The sequence below is a fragment of the Cyclopterus lumpus genome, chromosome 10 (genome assembly GCF_009769545.1).
Source record: "Cyclopterus lumpus isolate fCycLum1 chromosome 10, fCycLum1.pri, whole genome shotgun sequence".
Classification (NCBI taxonomy): Eukaryota; Metazoa; Chordata; class Actinopteri; order Perciformes; family Cyclopteridae; genus Cyclopterus; species Cyclopterus lumpus.
Window position 1 is genome coordinate 11,388,318 of NC_046975.1, and position 23,598 is coordinate 11,411,915.

The 23,598-nt window shown below is 42.8% G+C and overlaps 1 protein-coding gene across 1 annotated transcript in view; it reads right to left on the reverse strand.

Moving 5' to 3' along the window:
- The window catches only part of si:dkeyp-44a8.4 (collagen alpha-1(XXIII) chain), a 109,295-nt gene that overhangs the window by 26,265 nt on the left and 59,432 nt on the right, over positions 1-23,598 (reverse strand). The window contains 2 exon segments of the mRNA XM_034542931.1: positions 2,272-2,298; positions 6,351-6,415. Coding sequence (XP_034398822.1) covers positions 2,272-2,298; positions 6,351-6,415 — 92 coding nt within the window.

Genomic DNA, 23,598 nt, shown 5'->3' on the forward strand with positions numbered 1-23,598 from the left:
CTGCTGCTAAAATGAAATAATGGACTGTCCATGTTTATTGCCATTATGATTAATCTACTGTTTTTTTCACTGTAACTTCATATAGCTTCTTTAGTCTGCATATCCGCATCAGGAGGCTGCCTCTTATACTTATATAAGGACTATGCAGATTGATTTCCTTATGGTGACTAGACCTGGAAGGATTACCCGGATTATACACCGCACGTGACATCATTTCAATAAGCAGATGTTTCAAAGTAAAAAAAACAGCATGTGCCACAACTATGGGATTTCTAATAAAGGCAGTGACAACGACATATAGAGTCACAGGCAAACAAATACAAATGTGCACACCCTTCTCTGTGCACTCGGCCCACCTGTGTGTAATTAGCAGCAGGCATTTCCCGTCAGGAGGGCCCAGCAGTGCCAGGCAGACTGGGAGTCGGACTGTGAGCAAGCCCCATGGGTAATGAACTTCCCAAAATTGCCAGTGAGACAACGACACAACCAATAAGACGGTGTGGAACACAACACCGGGGTCACGCGATAGCGGGACAGAGCGTCTCACTGGACATGTAACACGCTCACACTTGGAGCCTGCACATGCTAATGTTTCATGTGAACTGCACACCATGCAGACGTCCAGTTCTGAGGAGTACATCTGATCATGCAACCCAAGCTCTTGAATGATGAGGGTGTATCTGTATCAGATGATGAACATTTGATGATGGCTACACCACAAAGCAGCAACAGAGCCATGCGCAGCATCAGGAGTCTAACTGGCCACAAGAGGCCGCAGTATCTCTGGATAACACAATACCTGAATCTCACTCTACAGGATGCATCACTGGTGGAACTCCAGTGGGAAAAGAAGTATATGCTACTTCATTAGTTGATATCATTAAATCATCAAAATAAATGGAGACTACAGCTATCAAATCAATTTATTGGAGTAAAAGTACAATATTTTCCTTTGAAATGTGGGAAAGTAGAATTATAAAGCAAAATAAAGTGGAAATACTCACAGTACTTAAATATCTATAAATTATACTTGACTACAGTACCTCAGTAAAGTTACATTCCACCACTGTGGACAACAGTGATCCGCTTTGCATTCAGAAGCCATGGGTGTTCACAGTTATTGCATTTTGTTTTTATGTATTATGTATTATTGGTTTATGGCTTTTACAATTCTCTCCTGATTTCTATATATTCATTTCTTCTTTTTTTTAAAGGTTTTAATAAGGTGCATCTTTTTTTAAATTGTTCAAACATTAGTAAACCCATTAAAATCTGAAGGCCATAATGTGTGCCTTGTGGGTGAATGTTTTACATTTTCATTGATATGGTTTATGTCATGTCCAAGAAACGTTGTTAAGTTAATTTAATCAATGTGTCTTGTGTCCATGTCGTCTCGTGATTTCCTGTTTTATTTTGAAAGTTAACTTTCCTCTTGTTTCAGGCAACTTGTTCCTTCCCCTGTGTGTTTCCCCGCTGGTCTGATTGTCTGCCTCGCCCCTGATTGTTTCCACCTGTGCCCTTACCCTGTGTATATATTGTCTGCGTCTCTCTTTGTCCGGGGCCAGTTCGTCTTGTCCTTTGTGCCAGAGAACCAGTGTATCCATGCCATTTGCCATTTGCCATTTGCCATGTCATGTTATTTTGTTACTTTGTTCATATTAGTTTTTTGCTATTTGCCAGGTTGTGTTTCTTTGCTACCTTGTTCTTATTGGTTTTCTGTTTGTTTTTTCCAGTTTATTAAACTGTGATTTTTTGCATTTGGGTTCGAGTTCATAGTTCGGTCGTGACAGTTTACACTTTGTGGTTTATGTTTATGGATATCTTCACAAAATCTGTATTTGTGTGTACTGATCTTCATGTTTACTGATTTTTCACAAATGCGGTAAATATGTTTTATGGCACTTTTTTTATGCATCGAGTCAGTAAGTTGAGTTTCAAATTGCCTGTGGAAAATAAAATATTTTTGTTTAATTTTACCATTGGGCAGTCTGTGTGCTTAATTACAACCATATTTTGCTTTTAAATACAACTGTATTTGAGCCACGTATCAGTCATGGGGCAGGATGCATCATCAGTGAGGAGCAAAAATGAAGGAAGCATGAAGAGGTGAGGAAACAGGTGACAATTCGAGTAAATTGTATGTGCAGAGAGAAAAAAACAGAAAGCCAGTATGAAGCTGCAGGGAAATTTGTAATAAATCCAGAAAAAAAGTAAGGGAAATGTGATTGGGTGAATTGAAAAGTGACAGGATGAATAACAAATCAAATTTACCGGGTATCCATCCCGTCCAGCCTTGCCCTGGTGAGGTTAGAGATTAAAGCATGAAGCATCGAGACAGGTTAGAACAGAAACCAACAGCTGCATATATAAATACACTAATCCAAGTCACAAGACCTGGTACACTTTACTCTAAAGTATTAAATGGTAAACAGGATCACGCTTCAGTTTTCACTGGTTCGAATAAAGACTTTATGAAATAACTAAATGACTCTGTATACATTTGAAGCTGGAGTTAAGGAAGATTGAGTGCAGGTGTAACTTTACACTTCAGTATGTTTACAGTGCAACTTTTAAACTTTTTGGCTCCTCTTTACATCTGCTTACAAACATGAGCACATATTGGATTTTTGTACGATTGTGTAGTTAGAAAACAAATTGCCATCGAAATTGTTTGAGTTATTTTTTTTTGCGGCTTCAAATCGATAAACTTGAATCAAACAAATTGTTACTTTGTGGATTATCGGGTGACTCCGCATTACCACACCTTCGCCTTTATGTGCTCAAGGTTAGATTTTGGTTGTTTTCAGGAAAATAAATAATAAATAGTTTCATGCACATTTTGTGTAAACCAACTGTACAGACACTTTTCTCTGAATGTATACGGCCTTATATGCATATCAGTCCTGTGCCATATGTGACCAAATGAATTCAAATAAATAAATCACATCAAATCAGGAAAGGGTCACTTTTCCAGAGAGGTAACATCATTTAATTTTAAAATGTCGAAATTTCAAACCTGAAGGCAGCAATACTCTACAGTTGGTACAAGTCTTTGTGTGTGTGTGTGTGTGTTTTGTATTTGCTGTGTGTGTAAGAGTCTGTCAGCAGGAGTGATAGTCCCACAGAGGAGAATACGTCGCTGCTAATAAGTCACCACTTCCAAACCATCGCCATGAAACACACACACACACACACACACACACACACACACACACATGCACACACACACACACGCACACATCACTCCCTAGGTGGTCCATTTGTTGTTGCGCTTTGTGGATGCACGTGTGAGTGTGTCTGTGTGTTCATGTGTTCATGTTTTACTGCTGTGAATGAAAACCCATAGTTTGTATACTAAAGGATATAATGCATACTAGTGTGTTTGTATGTGAGTGAGAAACTGTAACAGCTCTATGCTCAATAACTCATGAGTTGATTTTAATACTACCTGGATGAGATGAAATTGTACTTACAGGCAGTCCTGCAACACAAAAAGAGAAATCAGACATTAGTAAATAAATTCTCTACATCTGACACACAAAGCACAGCATGTGAAGGTTACGGTAACCTTTGGTTTGTACAGCAATCAATTCCTCGGAAAAGTGGTGAACAACAAAATAAAAACTGCGAAGGCAATGTGGTTTGTTAGATGATGACCATAATTAACCACCTAAATATGGTACAGAACAAGCTCATTAGAGCTGCTGCCAATGGAGTTCGTGGTGAACCCGTTATGATAAACAGACTTCTGGATAATGGGCCATGTTTTGCATTAGGACATGAAGTCATGTCAAGACTTTGTTTCCTAACAAGATATGGGCGTACGAGATGGAGGACAAACAGGCAGTGTAAAGGTCGGGGGTATGCTGGCAAAGTGCGTCCCTTTAAAGTATAGAAAAAGATGTCTCCGAGATTTCTCCGGGGCAGTCTTTCAAATCTGATTGAAATTCTCTGATGTTGAGCCTCAGCAGCAACATGTACATGCTGCTTTTCTTACTTAGCCTAACCAAAAACAACAGTAATGATCAAAAGACTCCACTCGTTCTCCAGTGGTCTTAATGGAATATTTTGATAGAAAACACTCTTAAAGGTCCAATGCCGAGGGCACTAATAAACAACCCAAACCCCTACAAAGTGAATATATAATTTTGCCATGAAATATTCTATATTAGCGATTGGTTCATATGTATCTGATCTAAATTCAAAACCAATCATGATGCTGATTGTTAACAAAATTACAGTCCATGGCACAATTTGGAGCCATGCCACCAGTGCTGGTCCTGGTACAACACAGTTCATCAGCGTGGATGCAACACCAAACATCTACATAAACTCAGCAAGATTGAAAACAGACCTCCTGTGGGGGAAAGTGGGCTATTTGTGGTGTTTTGTTACTATTTAAACATAAAAAAGTCGTGCTAACGTGACCAGAATATATGTTAGCCTTGAAGTTTGCTGATTGGTTCAAGGGAAAAGCTTTTTTAGGGATAAGAGTAATAGAAGGGGGGATGCAAAAAATGTATGTGGTTGGGGCGAGACGTGAAACGGAAAGAAGAGAGAGGTGTTGAGGGTTATGAGGCATGAAGACCAAGTCAATCACACGTAGCTGCGTCTAGACGCCGGGACAAGGACCCCGTGGGCCGGACAGTTAGGTAAACAACCGCACACGAGTTGGAGAGCCGCAGTGAGACCGGCTTTAACCACTGAACTTGAGACAGGTGTGTGTGTGTGTGAGTATGGAGATTTAAGTAAAGCGACAGGGAATGAGAGAGAGAGAGAGAGAGAGAGAGAGAGAGAGAGAGAGAGAGAGAGACGTAAACAGAAGAGAAACCAAATAAAAGAGCCAACTGAAGAGCCAAATAGTGAGGGTTGGTGCAGGAGACAAGGCTGCAGACGCCTAACTGCTCTGTCTGCTCTCTTTCCTGTTATTCAAGTTTGTGTTTCTGTTTCTTTTCCCCACTTTCATTTGTTATTCTGAAGCAACGGGAACAACCTTGTCTGGTCTTGTAAAAAGTCGTCCCAAAGTCATCAGCTAGAGGATGGCGCAACAGCCGCTCGGTGCCACCTACCCCGCTCAATATAACCCAGGCTGCAACGTGAGCGCCCAAACGTAAACAACAAGAGACATGACCTAAACAGAACCACTCATTCAGATGCAGACCATCCTGTGATAAATAACGATCAGCCTATGGGTGTCGTGTTTTGGGAGAAACCTCAAAGGTGAACCTTCCCGTAATAATAATAATCCTCTGTATAAAACACAGTCATGTATTTGTCCTGGTGATCGTCGGATATAACCACACACCTTGGAGGGATTTCTGTTGATTAAGAGGTTGAATAATTAAGAGGATATGGGGAGTTACAGGAAATCTGGTGATAATCTGTATTTTTATTATTGTCAAGAAATCTCATGACAATACCAAAGCCAACTACCGTTGATGTCCAGAAACTGTTAAAAACACACATTGTCATGCCACCCTACAAATACAATTTTAATTTCTGCTTGAGTAATGTTTGCTAAAAGACTAAAGTGCCTGTATTTAAAGATGTATGTCTTCAGTAGGACTCAATACTGATTGGCACTGAGAGCCACAGTCCAGTAAATCCAGCCACTAAAACAGCTTGCAAGAATTAATTTCAAATATATTTGTTTTGCTTTGAAAGAGTGAGTTAGCATCCGAAAGTATCCTAGTGTAAGTACGGGTGAGCTTTCACAACATCTTCACAGGAACAGAGCTCATCTACTAAATATCCACAACAATGAATCACAACCAGACTGGAAGTGTTCCCACCTGACACATATCCTGCAGAACAACTACAGTCCTGCAGGTTTTGATCAAATCGTCTAACAGTGTCGCGCCACAATTAGGCGGAGTCAACATTTAAAATGAGGGTGACTCAAACTTAAAGAACATCCGCTCTATCTGTCATGACGACCTTTTGAGTAACAAGAGTTGTGTCTTTGTCTCTGCACAGTTTTGGTTCCTAGATGAGTGTTTTTTACGGTCTGGCAGGAAAGACAAAGCAAGAGAATAATGGCGAGTAGTGATGTTGGCAAGGGAGAATCTCATTAGGCTCGCACTACTGCAGCTGCTACCGCTCAGCGAGAACGACTGACATCTGGGCAAAGTTAGTGCAACCACATGGCCGAGGTGAGCGCTATGTCGGCGCAAATAGGGAGGGACAGGGAGAAGGGCAGACTGTAGCCCATCATCCCTCGGCCTGATTCGGGGGTCACTGCTTATAACGGCCCTCGAACTTATCCAGTCACCCATGTGACGGAGAGACAGCGGAGGGAGATGGAGAGTCTTCCAGGAAAACAGAGAATAGGAGGTATAAACAAACAAAGCAGGTGGCGAGCGTCACTTACCAGGTTCCCCCCTTCTTCCCATCCTTCCACGCTTTCCAGGAGGCCCTGTGAAAACATACAGACAGAGCAGTAAATCCCCCAAATCAGCACTGCGCGGATGAGTAGAGAACAAGCGAGCATCACTTGCTGTTTCACTGCAGGTGGTCGTGTGTTGCCTGGCATTCACTTTGTGTGAGCTGGCACAGTACTGAATTATTTGTGCTTAAGTGACGGAGGGAAAGATTCAGATGCTAGCAACTTAAACAAAGTGACAACAAAGATCCCGTCACACTCACAAACAAATGTACGGTTTTATGTCAGACTGAACTGAACGACCTGGATCTTCAGGCGATTCACACATCTTAAGACTGATTCACATTCTGGCTGAACATCAGGTTCATCAGGCTCATTCCTCTCTGCCTCTGACCCTGCAGATGGTACCAAAGCCTTTCCGCTAAAAGGATGTCTGCTGTTGATGGAGAAGCCTGGTAAAGTTGTGAAAAATAACAGAAGGCCTCTAGTGAAACCAGGAGATGATGTGGCCAGAGTCTGAGTCGCATACCTCATGCTGCTACAAGGCCATGAATCATTTCTTCACCGCCACAGCTCTGCGTCAGTGTCTGACTGGTCTTTTAACAGACGTATTGCTTTAAGAGATGGTGCAACTGACAAAACTCTAGTAAAAAATCACAGGTTTCTGCAGGAATATTGTCCACTGCTCCCCTTTAGGTTAACAACTGGAACGAGGCACGTCAGTCGCCTGCCAGAATTGAGCAGCTTGCTTTTGTCAACCTTTGAGGGAAATGCAAGGAAGACAAAGACCCATTGTTTCAAGCAATGTGTAATAATTTATATAGTCATTGTAAAATGAACGTTAGGCATAAAAGCTTGAGAGGTAAAACAGAAGTAACTAAGCATTCTCATTGGCCTGAAACCCTCCTGGTTACTCCAGGTAGTAACACCTTACTTCTTCTATTTCTTTCCATATTCCCCCTCCCTTACTCAAATAACTCAGTGAAATAGGAACCATACTGGGACCTGGTCCTGATCTTAAATGGTTGGGGCTGCAGACATGTTTTCCCTATTGTCATTATTGGAGTTGTTGTAGTGGCCTAATCACTTCCTGACTCTGCCAACCCTTTCAAAGAGAGCTCAATTTTGCTCCTCCACCTCCCTCTACCGTCCACCTCTCCCTCTTTCATCCTTCTTTCCCTCCTTTATGCAGCAGCAATACGCTATCAATTACTTTGGAATTGAAGGATTTAAGAAATAGCATAAAAAAAAAGAGAGTTAACGGCTGCCTGTGTCGAGTTGAAGATTGGCCCATGCCACAGTGTACCACTGAACCAGATTTTCACCTTGGAACAGTTTCTTCTAGTTCTTTATCTGATTCAGTTTGCCATTTGTAGCTGCTGCCAGACTTTGTTGGCAACAGGAAGAAACCATTTAACATGTAACAATGGAGAATGAGTACAGATGTGCACTTACTGACTCATTTAAAATGTATGTTTAAACAATTGTAATCATTTAACACCTCTACATCTTCAAACCTCAGACGCCAGCTAACATAGAGACCCACACTCTGCCCGCAGCAGCATTTATATGAACAGTCTGCATATCGGATAGTGGGCTCTATTTCCTCACATTCAGCCCCCGCAGCTATAAACGGCAGACCGGAGCTGTTCGATGGGGGGCCGAGGCCTCTGCAGAGAGGGCCGGAGCATTTCTCCATGGCTGGAGGGGAGGGAGATGGGGAGGACAAGATGGAAGAGGGGGGAGAGGAATGTGTAAGAGGGGCGGGATGGGGAGATAGAAAAATGAAACTGCAGGGACAGAGAAGGAGATATACTGGAGGTCAAAATGACAGAAAGGGAGTCAGTGAGAAGGAATGGATAGCTTCCCAATTCCTTAAACACCCGTGTATAACATGGTCGTTGGCCATTTAACGTTCCTCCTCAAGCAGGGATATGCATTATAAGATATGGGTCATGGGCGGCCATGCCTGCTGTACCTTTATTTGAGACATAAAAGGCATGTTGGAGGAGTGGGCGTCAATGTGACTGAAATGTGGGAGTGGGATTGGTCCTGAGTGGAGGTGGGTGATGACAAGCTGATATAGGACTGGACTGACTGGAGGAATTAATGTGAAAAACAGCAGCACTGGAGAGTAGAGCGTATGTGTGCCTGTGTGTGTGTGTGTGTGTGTGTGTGTATGTGTGTGTGTTTGTGTACATGTGTGGAAGTAGTTCAGATTCCTATTTCAGGAGAGAGCAGAGAACACATACCCACTGAGATACAGACAAACAAACACACCAACACATACACGTGCAACCACATGACATGACTTAGGTGTCAGTCTTGACTTCCTGAAGGCTACGTTGTGGAATACCAGGGTCGAAAAATGCCACACAAGCACACATAAATAGAAACAGTCTGCAAGTTAGAGAGAGTAAGAGAAAGTCTGGTGGATCATGTTTTACTTCACACAGTATTGTGCTTTATCATAATTATACTTCCTTTCTCTTCTTTTCTTAGAGGTTAAAGGCTATCAAGAAGGTTGCACGTCTCAAAGATAAAAACAAAGCTCAAGTGATATTTTGGTTTACATTTTGTAAAGCAGACGGGAGGATGCCAAAGGAGCAGACAGAGAGTTAACAAATGCACACAATAAAGTGTGTTGCAGAGATGGGAGGAAAGCTGCTGAAGGATGAGGTCATCCTTACAGGTGTTGAACAACTCCAAAAGAAAGAAAGATGGACCTCCACAAAGACAGTTAGGAGAGAAAACTACATCCTGTGCTTACAACCAATCTCTTTGAGAGACACACAAACAGTGCTGAACTCATGCACACTCACTTCACGCATGTTGTGAAGAGTTCCCTGGAACAGAATGAGAAGACACACACAGACACACACATACACACACACACACACACACACACACACACACACACACAAACACGTGCGTTTGATATTGTGGATGGCTGCATGCACTTGTTCGCCTGAAGTGCTGTATCTCAAGCTAACCCTAAACTTCTTCTCTGTATTTTCGAAAAACATGCGGTCCAAAGTTTGACTGGGAGCCAGCTCACAGTCCAACCGTCCCCTCAGGACTAGAAGTGTGTTTATGTGTGTGAAAATGTCAAATACCTGAGACTGAGAGAAATAAACATCTGGATCTCTGCCTAGAGTACTTTGTTAGTCTTTAGATGGGACTGGAGAACGACACATACTTTACATCACAGTCCTGTATAAGCTCACACACACAAACAGAGAGATGCACATACATACAGATTCCCATATGGAATTACTTGCTGCATATACTAAGACATATTAAACCTCCATGCTGACAAGTGCAATCAACCTGAGCGTGTTTAAAAGCAATTTCAACATCAGCACTTTCCCCAGTGGCAAATATGTCTGTATGCTAAAAACAGCATGCATAAACTCACACATGAAGTGACCAAAAGCATGTCAATATGCTCGCTACATGTACCCCACCTTTGGTGTCTTGGCACACACATCCTTCCATCTTCCGTCTGCTCTGTCTGTTTCTCGTAGCCGTTGGCACGACTTGATTAAGCTACTGTGACATTTCTCGCAAACAAAGTGCTACCAGGGAACAAAGCGCAGGGTTGGTGGAGCAGCCCCCTCCTCTTCTCTCTTCTTTTAGGCCCCATTTTGTTTAACCCAGCAACTGGGAGCAATAAAGTGCCAAATGAAAATAGCAGAATGTGATACTCCGTATGCAAGACCACAGGACTTAATCCATCCATCTACCCACCCTCCTCTCCACTACACCCATCCAAACCTCCTCTTGCAACAGGGGGGCATTTAATTTAACAGCAAAGGAAGAGAAAGGTGAGTCAGGGGTGTGGAGAGGAAGGGTGTAAGTAGTGAAGGTTAACTTCTTGCTTCCATGTCAGCTGGAGGCAATGTGTCTCCACGGCATATTTTTAAATCCCAGTCTCAGATTTCCCTCTAATCTCCTTCAATTACAATCAAAAATGTGGAAGAGGTGTCTATATAAAGGCATCCACACATAAAGACAAAGGGGGGACTATAGATAGTTGCTCTTGATCACATAGTCATATAACTTATGCTCTCAAGACATTTTAATAATATATTATTATATTATATTATATAATTGCAGAGATTCCGACAGTCAGAACCTAAGATTTTGGCTCAGAAATATTGATTATAGAGGTACAGCATTTGTTTAAACTGTGAGTGAGTTGTTTTAATATTTTAGACGGAATCTATTGGCTCATAATGAGATGTCTAAGTCAATTGCTATCAATGAAATAGTTCCCTGGTCTGAGATGTGATTGTGATGATTCCCTTCTTTCAGCCCAGCTGTAAAGCCTCCTTGCCTGAACTATCACTTCCTAACTGATCTGTCAGCACTTCCCCCATGTTTGTCCAACTTTCGCTCCAATAAGATGGGGGACACATGCTGTGGATGTAAACAGCAACAGAAAGAGAAAAAGACAACGGATGTGATTCACATGGCGGTGATTCTTTCGCCAGCTGCCATGCATCTCTGCTGCCCGAGGTCAGCCCGGGTTCAGTGGCTCAGAAAGGGTTCATACCCATAGAGTCTCACAGTGGGTGCGATCAGATAACCAGAATCAAACAGGAAAGAGCAGTTACTTGTAATCCAACCACATCCCATCAAATCTTCTCGTGTTAGCAATGTAGATTTAATAAAGATCAGCACCACATGTATGCACTGTGTTTAAATTATCCCATTATGTCAAACATCAGGTGTTTTTTTTTCACTTTTTGCACCAGACTCAACCATTATACACTAAATGTACAACATATTATGGAAATTTAATAAATTGGGCTTAAATGTGTAATGAGGGTTACCTATGACCACACAGCGCTCCAACACCTCTTATGAAGAAGCAGTTATGACACTCCAATAACATCAATTCAAATAGACTAATTTGGGATTTGGGAGTGAAAGTGCTGCTTTAAAGTACTGTCAACACCAACCACTGATAAAAAGCAGATGAAAACATCTGCATAATTTTCTTCTTCTGAGACATATCATCAGTTCAAGATGTTTAAGTTTCTAAGCAATACAAATGAAATGGGTATTTGCAATGAATGTTCAGCAAATGGTTCAAATAGCTCAGAGTTAATAGATAGTAGTAAATGCTGACAAAAGTTTCAGAAAATTATCAAACTAATATTTTATTCTCTTAATATTTCTATGTGTTTTGAAAACTACAATCACATGACCTGTTAATCTTGTGGAATATATAAGTGTTATATGTATTATAAACTCTTAACCTGTGTGTTGACTATAAACTCTCCGACTAATGAAATTGGGTTAGAGAGAGAGGGATGCTATGCAGTTGACAGCACTCTGGTATTCATGCAAAGGCCGTCTGCGATTGAGTAATAAGAAGCCGAGAACCCATCGATGCTGAGTCGACCTTCCTGTTTTACTCTCAGCATCAAGTGTTGCGTGACTTCAGAGTGGATTTCTCGTACCCGAGTGTGAGGGCGTCTGTGTGAGAGTGTATTTGTGTGAGGGCATGGACGCATGGACGCCTATTTCATGCCCATGTGAGTGTGATCAACGTATAGTTTTCTTGACACGCTCTGTCAGGGCTGAGTGACGCTTCTGTAAACCTGCTTGTGTGTGTGTGTGTAAGTATGCATGCATGCTTTTAGAGTTGCAGGGTTGTTTATGTCTTTTGCATTATGCATTGGGTCATATACAACAAAAAGCCCAAATGCCTGCATTTATTTGGGTTTCTATATTCTCTGACAGTTCATTTGTGTTTTCGGTGCGACAGAGCTTACATTTGTGGGAGACTTTGATCATGTGTTTATATTTACTTGTGAGCATGCACAGGTGTGGAAGAAGCAGACCTCGGTGGTTGTGATGTCCGGCAGGTGGTTTGCATTGAGTGGCATGCGGGAGCTGAAAGGCTGCCTAGGTAGTCACCGTGTGTCAGATCTAATGAGAGGCGAAGGCGGAGACGGACACGCCCCATACAGAGAGACAGACGTAGTCAAAACAATGAGAGTCCACCAGCGAGCTCTGCAAATAAGAGCAGAGCCCAACAGAGAGGATCAGAGCACCCAAAGTTCAGCAGCCAGAAGACAAAGGCTTTGACTTCAGGTGCTTTCCAGGTTCGTGAGCCAGAAAAAGGCTGTTTGAAGATTACAAACAGGGACCCCCCCCCGCAACAAATTGTTTAGTTGAGCTGGGGAGCCACTGAGGTCAAGCATCTCATCCCATGATATAAATAAAGAAGCAGAACTTTTTCTCTTCCTTAGTATATGGCAAAAAAGAGAATCTCTCCTCTTCCCTGATGCTGTTGTATATCATAACATAGTAATTGTTTTTAATGGACAGGAGAGACCGTCTTTGACTTGGAAAAACATTAAGAGTTCAAGTGTGTTATTTTTTTGGAAAGATAGCCCTAGCGTGACAATGCCTTAAATGGGTAGACGCCAGATAAACAAGTGAATCGCACATGTACACACATTCACACTCAGATGTGTGTGTTTGTTGACGCTGGGCATGTTGGCGTGCATGAGAGAGGCTTGGTTTTCGGCACCATTCATCCATACTCCTGGGTGGTTCCTCCATAAGTAGGGACTGTATCCACAGACGCAGGAATCTGAGCACTGAGGGTTTTAGGCGTACAAACACACTTGCACGCAAATGAGCAATCCCCAACACCTCGACAGACACACTTATCCTCAATGATTTTAGCTTGAGAAATAGAAATCCTGCACATTCAAACAGTTCGACCATGCGTGAATTGAGGAGCACTGGCTATTAACGAACCTCCTGTGACCAATCGCTACCCTCAGATGTGGGAACCAGTGAATCCCATAACAAATGGGAGATGTGCCTGAAGGCAGAGGACAGCAGCTATTGGTGTGGTGTCGAGGTGAGAATGAGGGTAATGTTTGTAGATCCTATCAGCTTGGGGCCATCGGTGCTGCAAGGACTTCCAGTAAGTCTGAAGGTGGGAAATCCAGTCCTTAAGGAGAATAAACAAGAGGGTTAACACATACTGGCACACAGAGCAGGGATTACCAAAATACATGGGTCACCTGAAGGAGCCTTAATATGGCAAGACTGGGCCTTGAACATCCAAAGTGCCAGACTTCCTTTCAATGCACAAGATAAAGTATCAGAGTCTTTAATGTGACGAACGTCAGCAGCATTAATGCGAGAAGTGGTAATTTGACAGGGGTATTTTGAAGTGTCGGTTTCGTCCAGTGCCAGTCTATGTCGAATGGTGGTCTACAACCGGATAAAATGCTCTTTTATCTTTGTATCCCTTATCCATTCATAAAATGTGGTTCTAGTTTGAAGTTCTGGAACATGTTAGAGCAAAACAGGAGAGAGTGGGGGTGGGTCTTCATATGTAAAGAACTAAAGAGAAAAGTGCACTAATCACCATGACTTTAAACGAAAACCGCAGCATTTGTCGGTGTATGTGTGTGTGTGTGTGTGTGCGTGGGTTTGTGTGTGTGTGTGTGTGTGTGTTTGTGGGTGTAACCGAATATAATGTGCGGGCCACAGTTTAGGAAACATGGAGTGAATGTTCAAAAGGGAGCTTTATTCCTCCGAGCCTCTTTCTTTAACCCTGACAGATCCACCCTCGGCTTTCTTTAAACCAAATTCCAGTCCTGCTTCCCCGTGCAATTCCTTGCCAATTGATCAAACTCAGATCTCGGCCATTATTTCTCTCCTTTTTCACAGGTGTCTCACCCCTCATGCCCTTAGTCCTTACTTTAAGCTAGCTCCTTGCTCTGGTTTCTCTCTCCTCTTCTCTCACAGCTGAAGCCGACAGGCTAATGACCGCCTCTGTGGAAGCCAAGGTGAGAGCACGCAATATCAAAGCTGCCCGCCGGGCCCACAAACCCAGCAGTTTGTGGGCAACACGGTGCAAAGGGGCTGATCATGACTTGAGATGAACACACACAACTGACATACCAGAACTATTGCTTGCTACATAAATACATGGAAGAGGGCTTGCTTACATTAATAACAAGCAAAAGGTGAGTTATCTTATTACCCCAAATGGGCCTCTGCAGACATGTTTATCCGTGACATTACATGTATTATCTTCTCAGAAACGGGCACATAAAATAAAGTGATCAGTAAGCAGATATGTGTTGTCAAATTTGTTTCTCCTACTTCCTGCCACAGCTTTCAAAACTTTCCTTTTTCCATCTAAACCTTGCTTTATTTGCTTTTCCACAGTGTAACTGCCTCTTTGGACTCTGTACTGACTATTTAACACTCCTCCTGGTCTTAAACACATTCATGGATTAATTGCCCATTCCTTTATTTCACATCTCTGCCATGTAAGCTTGGGTCTGTTCCTCTTCCTCGCCACCCTCACCTTATTTTTTCTCTATTGTCGTTACCGCAGTCATCCAACTAGCCCTGGCACACCTGGACTGATCCATCCACTGTGTCTATGAATCTCGTCGGGTTGTAATTACTGCCAAACCATTCTGGCCCAGGCAAATAACCTCCAATGCCATGTCATATGTAGATCAAGAATTACGTAAGGATGTGATTGATTATGTGGAGCAGCCAAATTAGGTGAACAAGGCAATATAAAGCGGCAACATTTATGTTGAGGTCCAGCGTTTATCAGATGTGATGTTAAGGGCCTTCCACACAGCACCACTGTGCTCTGAAACTTATTATTTTTAATGGCTTGACAATGTGGGACCACAATGGTTTTTCACAGCGTTGAGCAAAATGTGGGCACAGATGGTATGTAATATCTTTTGGATTACTCATTTCGAGGGTTTAAAATGAAGCAAATTCTCTGTTCTTCATTATTACAGACGACATGGCAAGAACATATTCATGTTGGAAAATATTCACATGGCTCCCTGAAACAATTCAAGTGCCATTCAGTGTAGAACAACTGAAACAAATATGAGTGAATACATCTGCATTCTGGGGTCTTGGCTTATTGCAAACAGAACACTTACATATTCACATGCATGCCAACTATATGCACACAGCTGTGATGTTGCCACACCTACTTTAGGGTCCTTACATTCATAACAATAGGTTCTGACTTTTCTGCCTGAAAAAAAGGCATTTGCTATTGGAAACGGTAAAACTGTTGTGTAGGAGAACATTTGCACTTATATACAATATGAGACACATAGAAGTACCGATTAATACATATAGATCTCATCATGTAATAATAAAGGTTGGTATAGGGCTTATTATTTTAGTTTTTTAAATCAGAGTTATTTAAATGTATTCATTTTAGATACTGATGATAAATATATATATCTGCATTTTGCATTTTATTACCTTTTTCAATACCTTAGTTTAGGGAATGTAAAAATGTTCTTCTCTAATCCCCTTTAACAAAAAAAGTCAAACTTCTCAATGCATCAGTGTTTAACGTTGTCTAACAAAAGCAAAGTCAGGATTTAGATCAGTAAATAGTCAGTTGGTACTGCAGCTTCAATATCTAGCCTTAATGAACAGGTGAAACTCTGAATTAAAAAAACCCCGCAATCAATCAAAATGATGAAATTCTGGCTGAAATTCAACTGGACTAAATCACAGTCAGCAGACCATATAGCACCATGTCATCTGAGCGGCTGCAGCAGCCTGCTGGAACATGCACGTACGTCAGTGCTGCTCCTTCTGGGATCGCTCATAACCTCTTAGATATCTCAAAATGAGGGTCATCATTTGCTTCTTTTAAAGAGAGGATCATCTGTTTATTTCAAAGGTGTGCGTAAGGTGTGTGTAAGGTGTGCGTAAGGTGTGCGTAAGGAGGATATCATTTCATAGTGCCTCGAGATACCATGCAGGGTTTCTGAATGTCCCTCGCTCTATGTTACTCATGTAACCTAAACCATGTCCTCTTTCAATACTGCGTGATTCGAGGGCTAGAACAGTGTAGTGTGTGTGTGTGTGTCTGTGTGTGTGCTGCTCATGTGGCAGGTGCAGACTTGCCCCAGTGTGAACTTTATGGGAGGAGGTCATGCGTCACTTTATCCGATTGGTGGAATCCACATTTGGTCCAATGTGCTGCTCAGGTTCCTGTGGTGAGAACATGGCTGGGATGGCTGTCGAGCCTTTGACAGAGTTGGTGATTGACTTGGATCAGTCTGATGTTACAGACTGTTGTGAGTTTACATTCCACCATTCATCCACCCATTATATACAACATCATTTTCAATAAATACCCTTGAAGGTATCTGGAGTTTTGCTTTTCTCTCGGCAGATGTGTAAGAGTATTTGCAGTTGTGTGAGTGTATGTGCGTCTCAAACTATGCTAGTTTGTCTGCCTGACAGCTGCGAATGTGATAGATGGCTGACACAGCTGATATGTCTGATAGCCTTCATCTGCAGTAATGAAAGTTAAACACAGCTGGGAGCGCATGACAGAGGTATGTGCGTTCACTGCTGGTAACCATTCACATCTCTGTATCAGAGTTCATAATGTAGTGACCTTGCATAAGAGGGAGCGCGTAGGAAAAAGATAGTGGCCCACAGCTGCAAAGAGAGAGAGAGAGAGAGCTAGAGAGAGATATAGAGAGAGAAATAGAGAGAGAGAGAGGGAGAGAGAGAGAGAGCAATGCACAAGCCATCATTTAGCTCATTTCACTCAACACATGCTCTTCTAACGCCTCATCCGAAGTCAGTCATGTCACCTTCATTTGCTCCATATACGTTTACTATTGAATGTAATGGGATATATTCTTTCCAATATGAACCACTGACCAGCCTCCAGCTATCCTGCTGTACCTGGTTCCTGCTGAGCTACCTCAGCTGCTGCTGCCGGCCTAAAAGCCAAACTCCCTCATTTTTCAGCTTGCCAACAACAACAATGGAAAATGAGGTTCTGTATATCCGGATTTGTTTGGTCAGTGATAAAAGATATCAGAAGAAACATTATTTGCCAAGCCCTCTCACTGAACGAAAACCAAGGAATGAGGTGCTGACCCAGCCCAAGCCCAAAAACTAATCAAGATTTGGAGTCAGCTTGATGTGCCATACAAGAGCGTCTCTCGGACGGCTTCAAGTTTCTGCCAGGCAGGCGGAGGGAAGAAAACCGCTCATGGACGTAACGCCCTTCTGGCCAACAGACAGGTTCTTGGACTGAGCCGCAGTCCCAGATCAACGGGTGTTGTGGGTAAAATGATACATCGGTACAAGAAATACATTTTGTGGGCAGTTTCGAGAGTGATTTAGGGCCCTTGCCATCCACTCCAAGTGGTGGCGCTTTCAAAATGTTTCATGTTTTTATTCACAGGATGGGGCTGTCTCGTAAATCGGTCAGAGGAGGTTTATAGTAAAACTAAATATCTGGGGTTTTACAACAATGGAGGCTTTGTCTGCATGCACCTGACTGTAGCTAATCCAAAATGGCCTTAAAATACTCAAGATTCGGTCACCACACTTCTCCCCTTTCAATCAACCTTCTGTCGAAGTCATTTCTAAAAGCCAATTTTTAACAGATCCATTAATGTAGAAAATCAAGGTGCCACAAGGGACCAAATGTTTCAGATGCCAAATTCAAATTCCAGCCTTAGATTTGGGCAGGGAACACTAAGAGGAGAAGGAGCAGGTCTGACCTACAACACCCGTTTAAGACGAACTCCAGATATTTAAATTGTGTGAGTGACTGGAAGTTTTCTAAGCATACCGTCTACTCATGAACCATCCTACTCTAATTGTACTGTTGGACATTTAGTAATATATGCTTATTCACTTTCTTTCTGAGAGTTAGTTAAGACGATTGATACCACTTTGTGTCTACAGCCAGCTGCCAGTTAGCTTAGCTCTGCATCAACACTGCTCTATTTCCAGTCTCTGTGCTCAGCTAAGCTTACTGTCTATTGGTCACGTTTAGCAGGAGAGCGATATCAATCTTCTCCTCTAACTCTCGAAAAGATGGGAAGATTAAACATATTTACCAAAATATAAACCATTTCTTTGAATACATCTGTTAAGTCCAAATATACAAATATTCTGCACCCATCAGGTAAGACAAACCTCTGACACCAAACACACCAAAAGGGAGAGGGGAGGGGGAAGTAGCAGAAACATGCACTACAGGTCGACATCAGAATAATAATCCTGAAGGTTTATATTTCATAACCAAATCACCACATAGGAGATAAAAGCACTTATTGCTAAGTGACAGCAGAAGGGAGGGAGATAATGAATGAAGAAAGTAAGGAAGAGAGGGGCAACAGCAAGACCCTGAGAAACTTCTGCCTTTTTTCTTCCTCGGCCTCTCATCAATCCACGTCTGGCGGTTTTGAGCTTCGCACTCGTATTGCTCGCTATCATTAATATCTAACTTTCTTCTTTCATCCCCGGGTTCAGAGCTTGTTTCTTTACTGATCAATGTCCCGTGTCTTCCATCTTAATCAAGCTTTATATGGTTTACCCCTGAGGCCAGATGGGAAGTCAAGCCTCATGCCCTGCTTTATCGATTCCTTAGACCTCAACACACATGACCTGGCATCGGCAGGTTGGTATTCAGTGTGTCCCAATGTTCTCTGTGTGTGTGTGTGTGTGTGTGTGTGTGTGTGTGTGTGTGTGTCTGTGTGTGTGTGTGTTGGCTGAAGCATGTAACAAAGTCAGCATGCGACCACCAGCCTTCAGGTTGGTGGAGCCAATAAATCTGCCACTGTACTCTAACACAGGTCACCTCCGTCCATCACACACACCCATTCACATTTTCTTTGGAAAGCCACACTTGTCCAGCACACATTCACCCAATAAAAGATAGACAAGAGACAAACTCTGCCATGTTTCTTCCAGGAGGTTGTGTCATACTATATATTTCACACCTCTCTCTCTTTCTGACCTCCAGGTTAAGCGTTGGTGTCAGTCTGAGAGTGATCTTCATGTCGCTGTCACCTCTTCCTGTCTAGAATCTCGACTTCGTCTTCCTCTCACTTTCACCCACGTACATCTTTGTCTCAGACACCTTCCTCCTCTTTTCTCTCCTTCTATCTCATATTCAAGACGGCCCGCAGTTGTCCTTTGGTATTTTCTAGTCTCGTAAACACCACTTGCCAGGGTGTCACCTTTCACCCAGCTTCCCCGCCCTCCAGAACCGTCATACGAGATACGATACACACCTCCCTCTTAACTCCTGTCTATATCGAAACACTTTAGTTAGAAATTAAACATCCCACATTGGGGGCTTGTGGGAATCTAACCTGAGGGTCTGTTTGTACAGGGTAATATTTTTCCTTGTCATTTCAATTCAATGTAATATTGATCAACTTGCAGAGAAGCTCACACTAATCTGGACCTTGCTGTTTGTGCTCCTTCTCAAAGTTAGTTAACCAACGTGCTGCCACTTAACTTAAGCAGTCAGATGATCATATATGAAAATAAATCCAAAGTTTCAATAATCTGGAATTGTCCCTCAACCCTGCAGATAAAAAAGCCCCAAGGGCAAATAATTCCTGTCGCCAGAGACCACAGTAAAGATAAAAAAGCATACATCCGAAGAAAACCAAAATCCTCTCCTTGTGTCCTGGCCACCAAGACTAAACACATCCACAAGGCCTTTGGGCCTCCAGCAGACTGTGTCTGTTTGCGTTGGTGCCACAAGACATCACAACAAACATCCCATGGGAAACTGGAGCAAGTGTGTTATGATGGGAATGGATACCACAAATAAATGTGACTTCCTTTCCCATTGGCTCCTTTATAACAGCATACGATGACAGATATCAAAACATTATGCCGAGCTTTCAGGAGTCTTTAACAGTGTTTGGATATGGGGTGGTGCATATGAAAAGGGCAGCCTGAGGGGAGGTGGGCTGACTTTACTCTAATAATGAGGGATACAGTTGGACTGAGTGTTTGCTTCAGTTGTTTTCTTCATAATCCACTTTCAGAGTGGACAGATTGGCTGCTCATTCTGCCATGCAGCCAGACACCATTGTAGAAATAAACACTGGGAGCATACTCAGAATAATTCACCAATACGTAAACATTCCAGGGAGGGAAACACAATTGCTCCCTGGTGCCGTTACAGATTCCAATGCTGTTCAACTGCGTTGCTGCTAACTATCCCCGACCCCACGCTTCACGTTACGTTTCAACTCGAATGAACAGTTTTGGTCAGTTTCTCCAACAGCAGTTGAAAGGGACATGACGACCGGCCTCTTTTCTCTTGGCTTCCTCTGAAGACTGCGACTGTGTATTATTCCTACTCTGCAGCTACAGAGCGCTCCCCGGTACATAGAAAACACAGGGCAAACACAGATTGAAGCAGCCGCTGCCACAGGGCGCAAACAAGTTGAAGATCAAAATGAAAACCTGATGAAAATAGTAGATTGATTGATGGCTATATGGAAAAGGGACCGGCCTGGACAGAGGTGATTATCTCACAGCTTGGTGTTAGTGTGTGTGTTTCTCTGTGGTTATAGTGTGTGTACGTTAGAAAGTGACATGAGCTGACGAAAGTGCCATGCTGTTACCATGCCATGTCTGGCACGCGACCTGGACAAAGAGGCCTCACACACACATGCAAAACCCCACCCCCCTCACACACACACACTCTACAATCATGTAACAATTCAGGCCTGAAGCGTCTCGTTTTTTCCTCCTTTTTCAGTCATTTCTCTTGTTCCCCGCGGTCGGAAATGTCTTGTTTCCTTAATGGTTTCCAGTAAAGTTCCCAGAGTCCCCAGAGTATATATCCAGCCATCCTCCGGGGAGTCTCCTCCGTGCGTCTAATTAGGCCCTACATTCAGAGTGGTGTAATCAAGACATGTGTAGCTAAGCCTCATACTATCATAAAACTCAGCTTTGATAAAACACTTGTGGAATGATGGTCTCAGCAGGTTGGTAGCGGAGCAGAACATTCTCCATTACTGCATTACATTACTGCATCTACACATGAATGCTGTTAAGAGTTAAATTTGCCAGATTTAGAAAATAGGACTTTAATGTAAGCCATCAAATGTGTATTTAATGTTCAGCTACTTGTCTTGCAAGCTCCCTGAGCAGGCTCTCCCTTTGCTCCACTGTGAGTAGGAAATGGAGCACAAATCTAATGAACATTGAAACTGTCGGTGTGTGTGGTTGTGGTTGTCTCCCAGTACAATATCCAGCTTGTGTGTATATTTCCTATCGTTCCAGTCTGGAGGCTCCAGCAGCACGCCCAGTGCTCATTAACTGTATACCCTGCTGAGGGAGCTCCGTTCTGGGCTTCACCTCTGTGGAACCCTCGGTAATCACCAAGCATCACCACCCAAGCGCTTGAGCCAGGCCGCTGTACCACTGCAGAGTCAATCAGCCGTCATGTAGCGTCAGGTCCCACCTCAGGGACCTTGGTCACAATAGCACTAACTGTTGGCATTATAATGAATGGGTATTTAACAGATCGCAGAAAGACATTAGGTAATGTAGGGACTATTAGGGTGGGTTATTAGCAGCCATCCACGGTGCTTTGGTTCAGTAGGACCAGCCCAGCTGTTAGAACACACACACACACACACACACACATGCACACACACACACACACACACACACACACACACACACACACACACACACACACACACACACACACACACACACACACACACACACACACACACACACACACACACACACACAGAGGTTAGACTGACTGACTGACTGTATATTCTATTGAATATTGTCAGGAGAACAAAGTGTTACACATTTGTTACTGCCATACTTGGAAAAAGGGGGTAAAAAAGGTGGAGCGCAAAAGTAAAGAAACTATTTAGGTTTTGTGCCGGAGGTCTTTCTATTCATCATCTAGCCTGTTAATTTGTCAACCGGTCATTTACTTAATGCTTCAAGGATTTTCACCAGAAACGTCAGCCCTGAAGTTGCTATAATTATTCCATTTCCATTTTTTGTTGATAACAAAAAAAAAGTCTAAAACTTCTCTTTTTAAATGGAACTAAATACAGTCGCACCTGCTTCTTGCCGTGCGGACTCTTTGCTCCTTGTTGATGGATTCCCTCATTACAGCTCTGCAGGCCCCGCAGTCACGCAGTTGCACTCAAGGCCAGTGTCGCACTGTGCAGCTGCACGGTCAGCCAGGTGGTCGCTATAGCATTAGGATGTCTGTATCTTCGACTTAATGAACAGTAAACACTTCGGGATCCAAGTTAAAGCAAATATGTATACTGTATTTAGTACACATGAATACGTCATTACCGTGCCTCAGAAGCACGGTTTAATCTGTTGCCGTTTTCTCATGTTTCTCATACAATGTCTTCGTATGAGAGTATGGATGAGTATGGAAGTCTGTCGTCAATCTCCTTTCTTAAACTGTTGTTGGAATGAAATAAAGGATGATAAATAAATCATAAAAATGTAATACATCTTTGATCTTTTATTATGTTCGTGGGAGTGTGTTTGGACTTCAAAAGGCACACAATCATGTGATTTTCTGGATTATTTTTTTAAAAAGGTGTCACACACACACACACACACACACACACACACACACATTAGCCATGCTATATACCAATCTCTCTGCTTCTTTCATCCAGATCCTCAGCTCATTTCCATCAAAACAGCAAAAAACTCACTTTGAAGAGCTTCCAGCCTCCCCGGAGCCAGGTCCTTACACTATGACTCACCACAAGGACATGAGTGCCTGCTTCAAGCCTGGTTTTCACGCACACACACTTTCACATGGGATACACAGACCTCATGCTCTGTATCGCACTGGCCCAAATCACACACACACACACACACACACACACACACACACACACACACACACACACACACACACACACACACACACCAAACCAAGCAACACAGACTCACAGCACACTTACATGTGTGTCATCATGCGATGTGTCACTGCAGGCAGGAAAGAGGAAGGTGTGCATGTAAAAGCAAATCAGAGAAACCTAGAAGTGCATGCCTCTCAGGTTAACGGAGTATGAGGTTTCCTCTGCTGCGGTACACAGACTATCAAGTTGTCTAAACTTACAATTTCTTTGATGTTTGTTTGACCGAATCTGTGGATTGGGCCACTGTGCAACGATCGCTTCAGGGACCATGTGTGTGATGTGATGTGTTTTATATATGCTTCAGTAATCCATCTGACACCGACACACCGTGCAGCCACGAGGGAGGCTTATTCCCCTTTATTCAATAGTGTTCTGAAGTTACCGATGGCATAAACACCGGGCAGAATAGAGGCAGCCGTTGATTTGATAACGAGTGTGTTTGCCATATGAAGA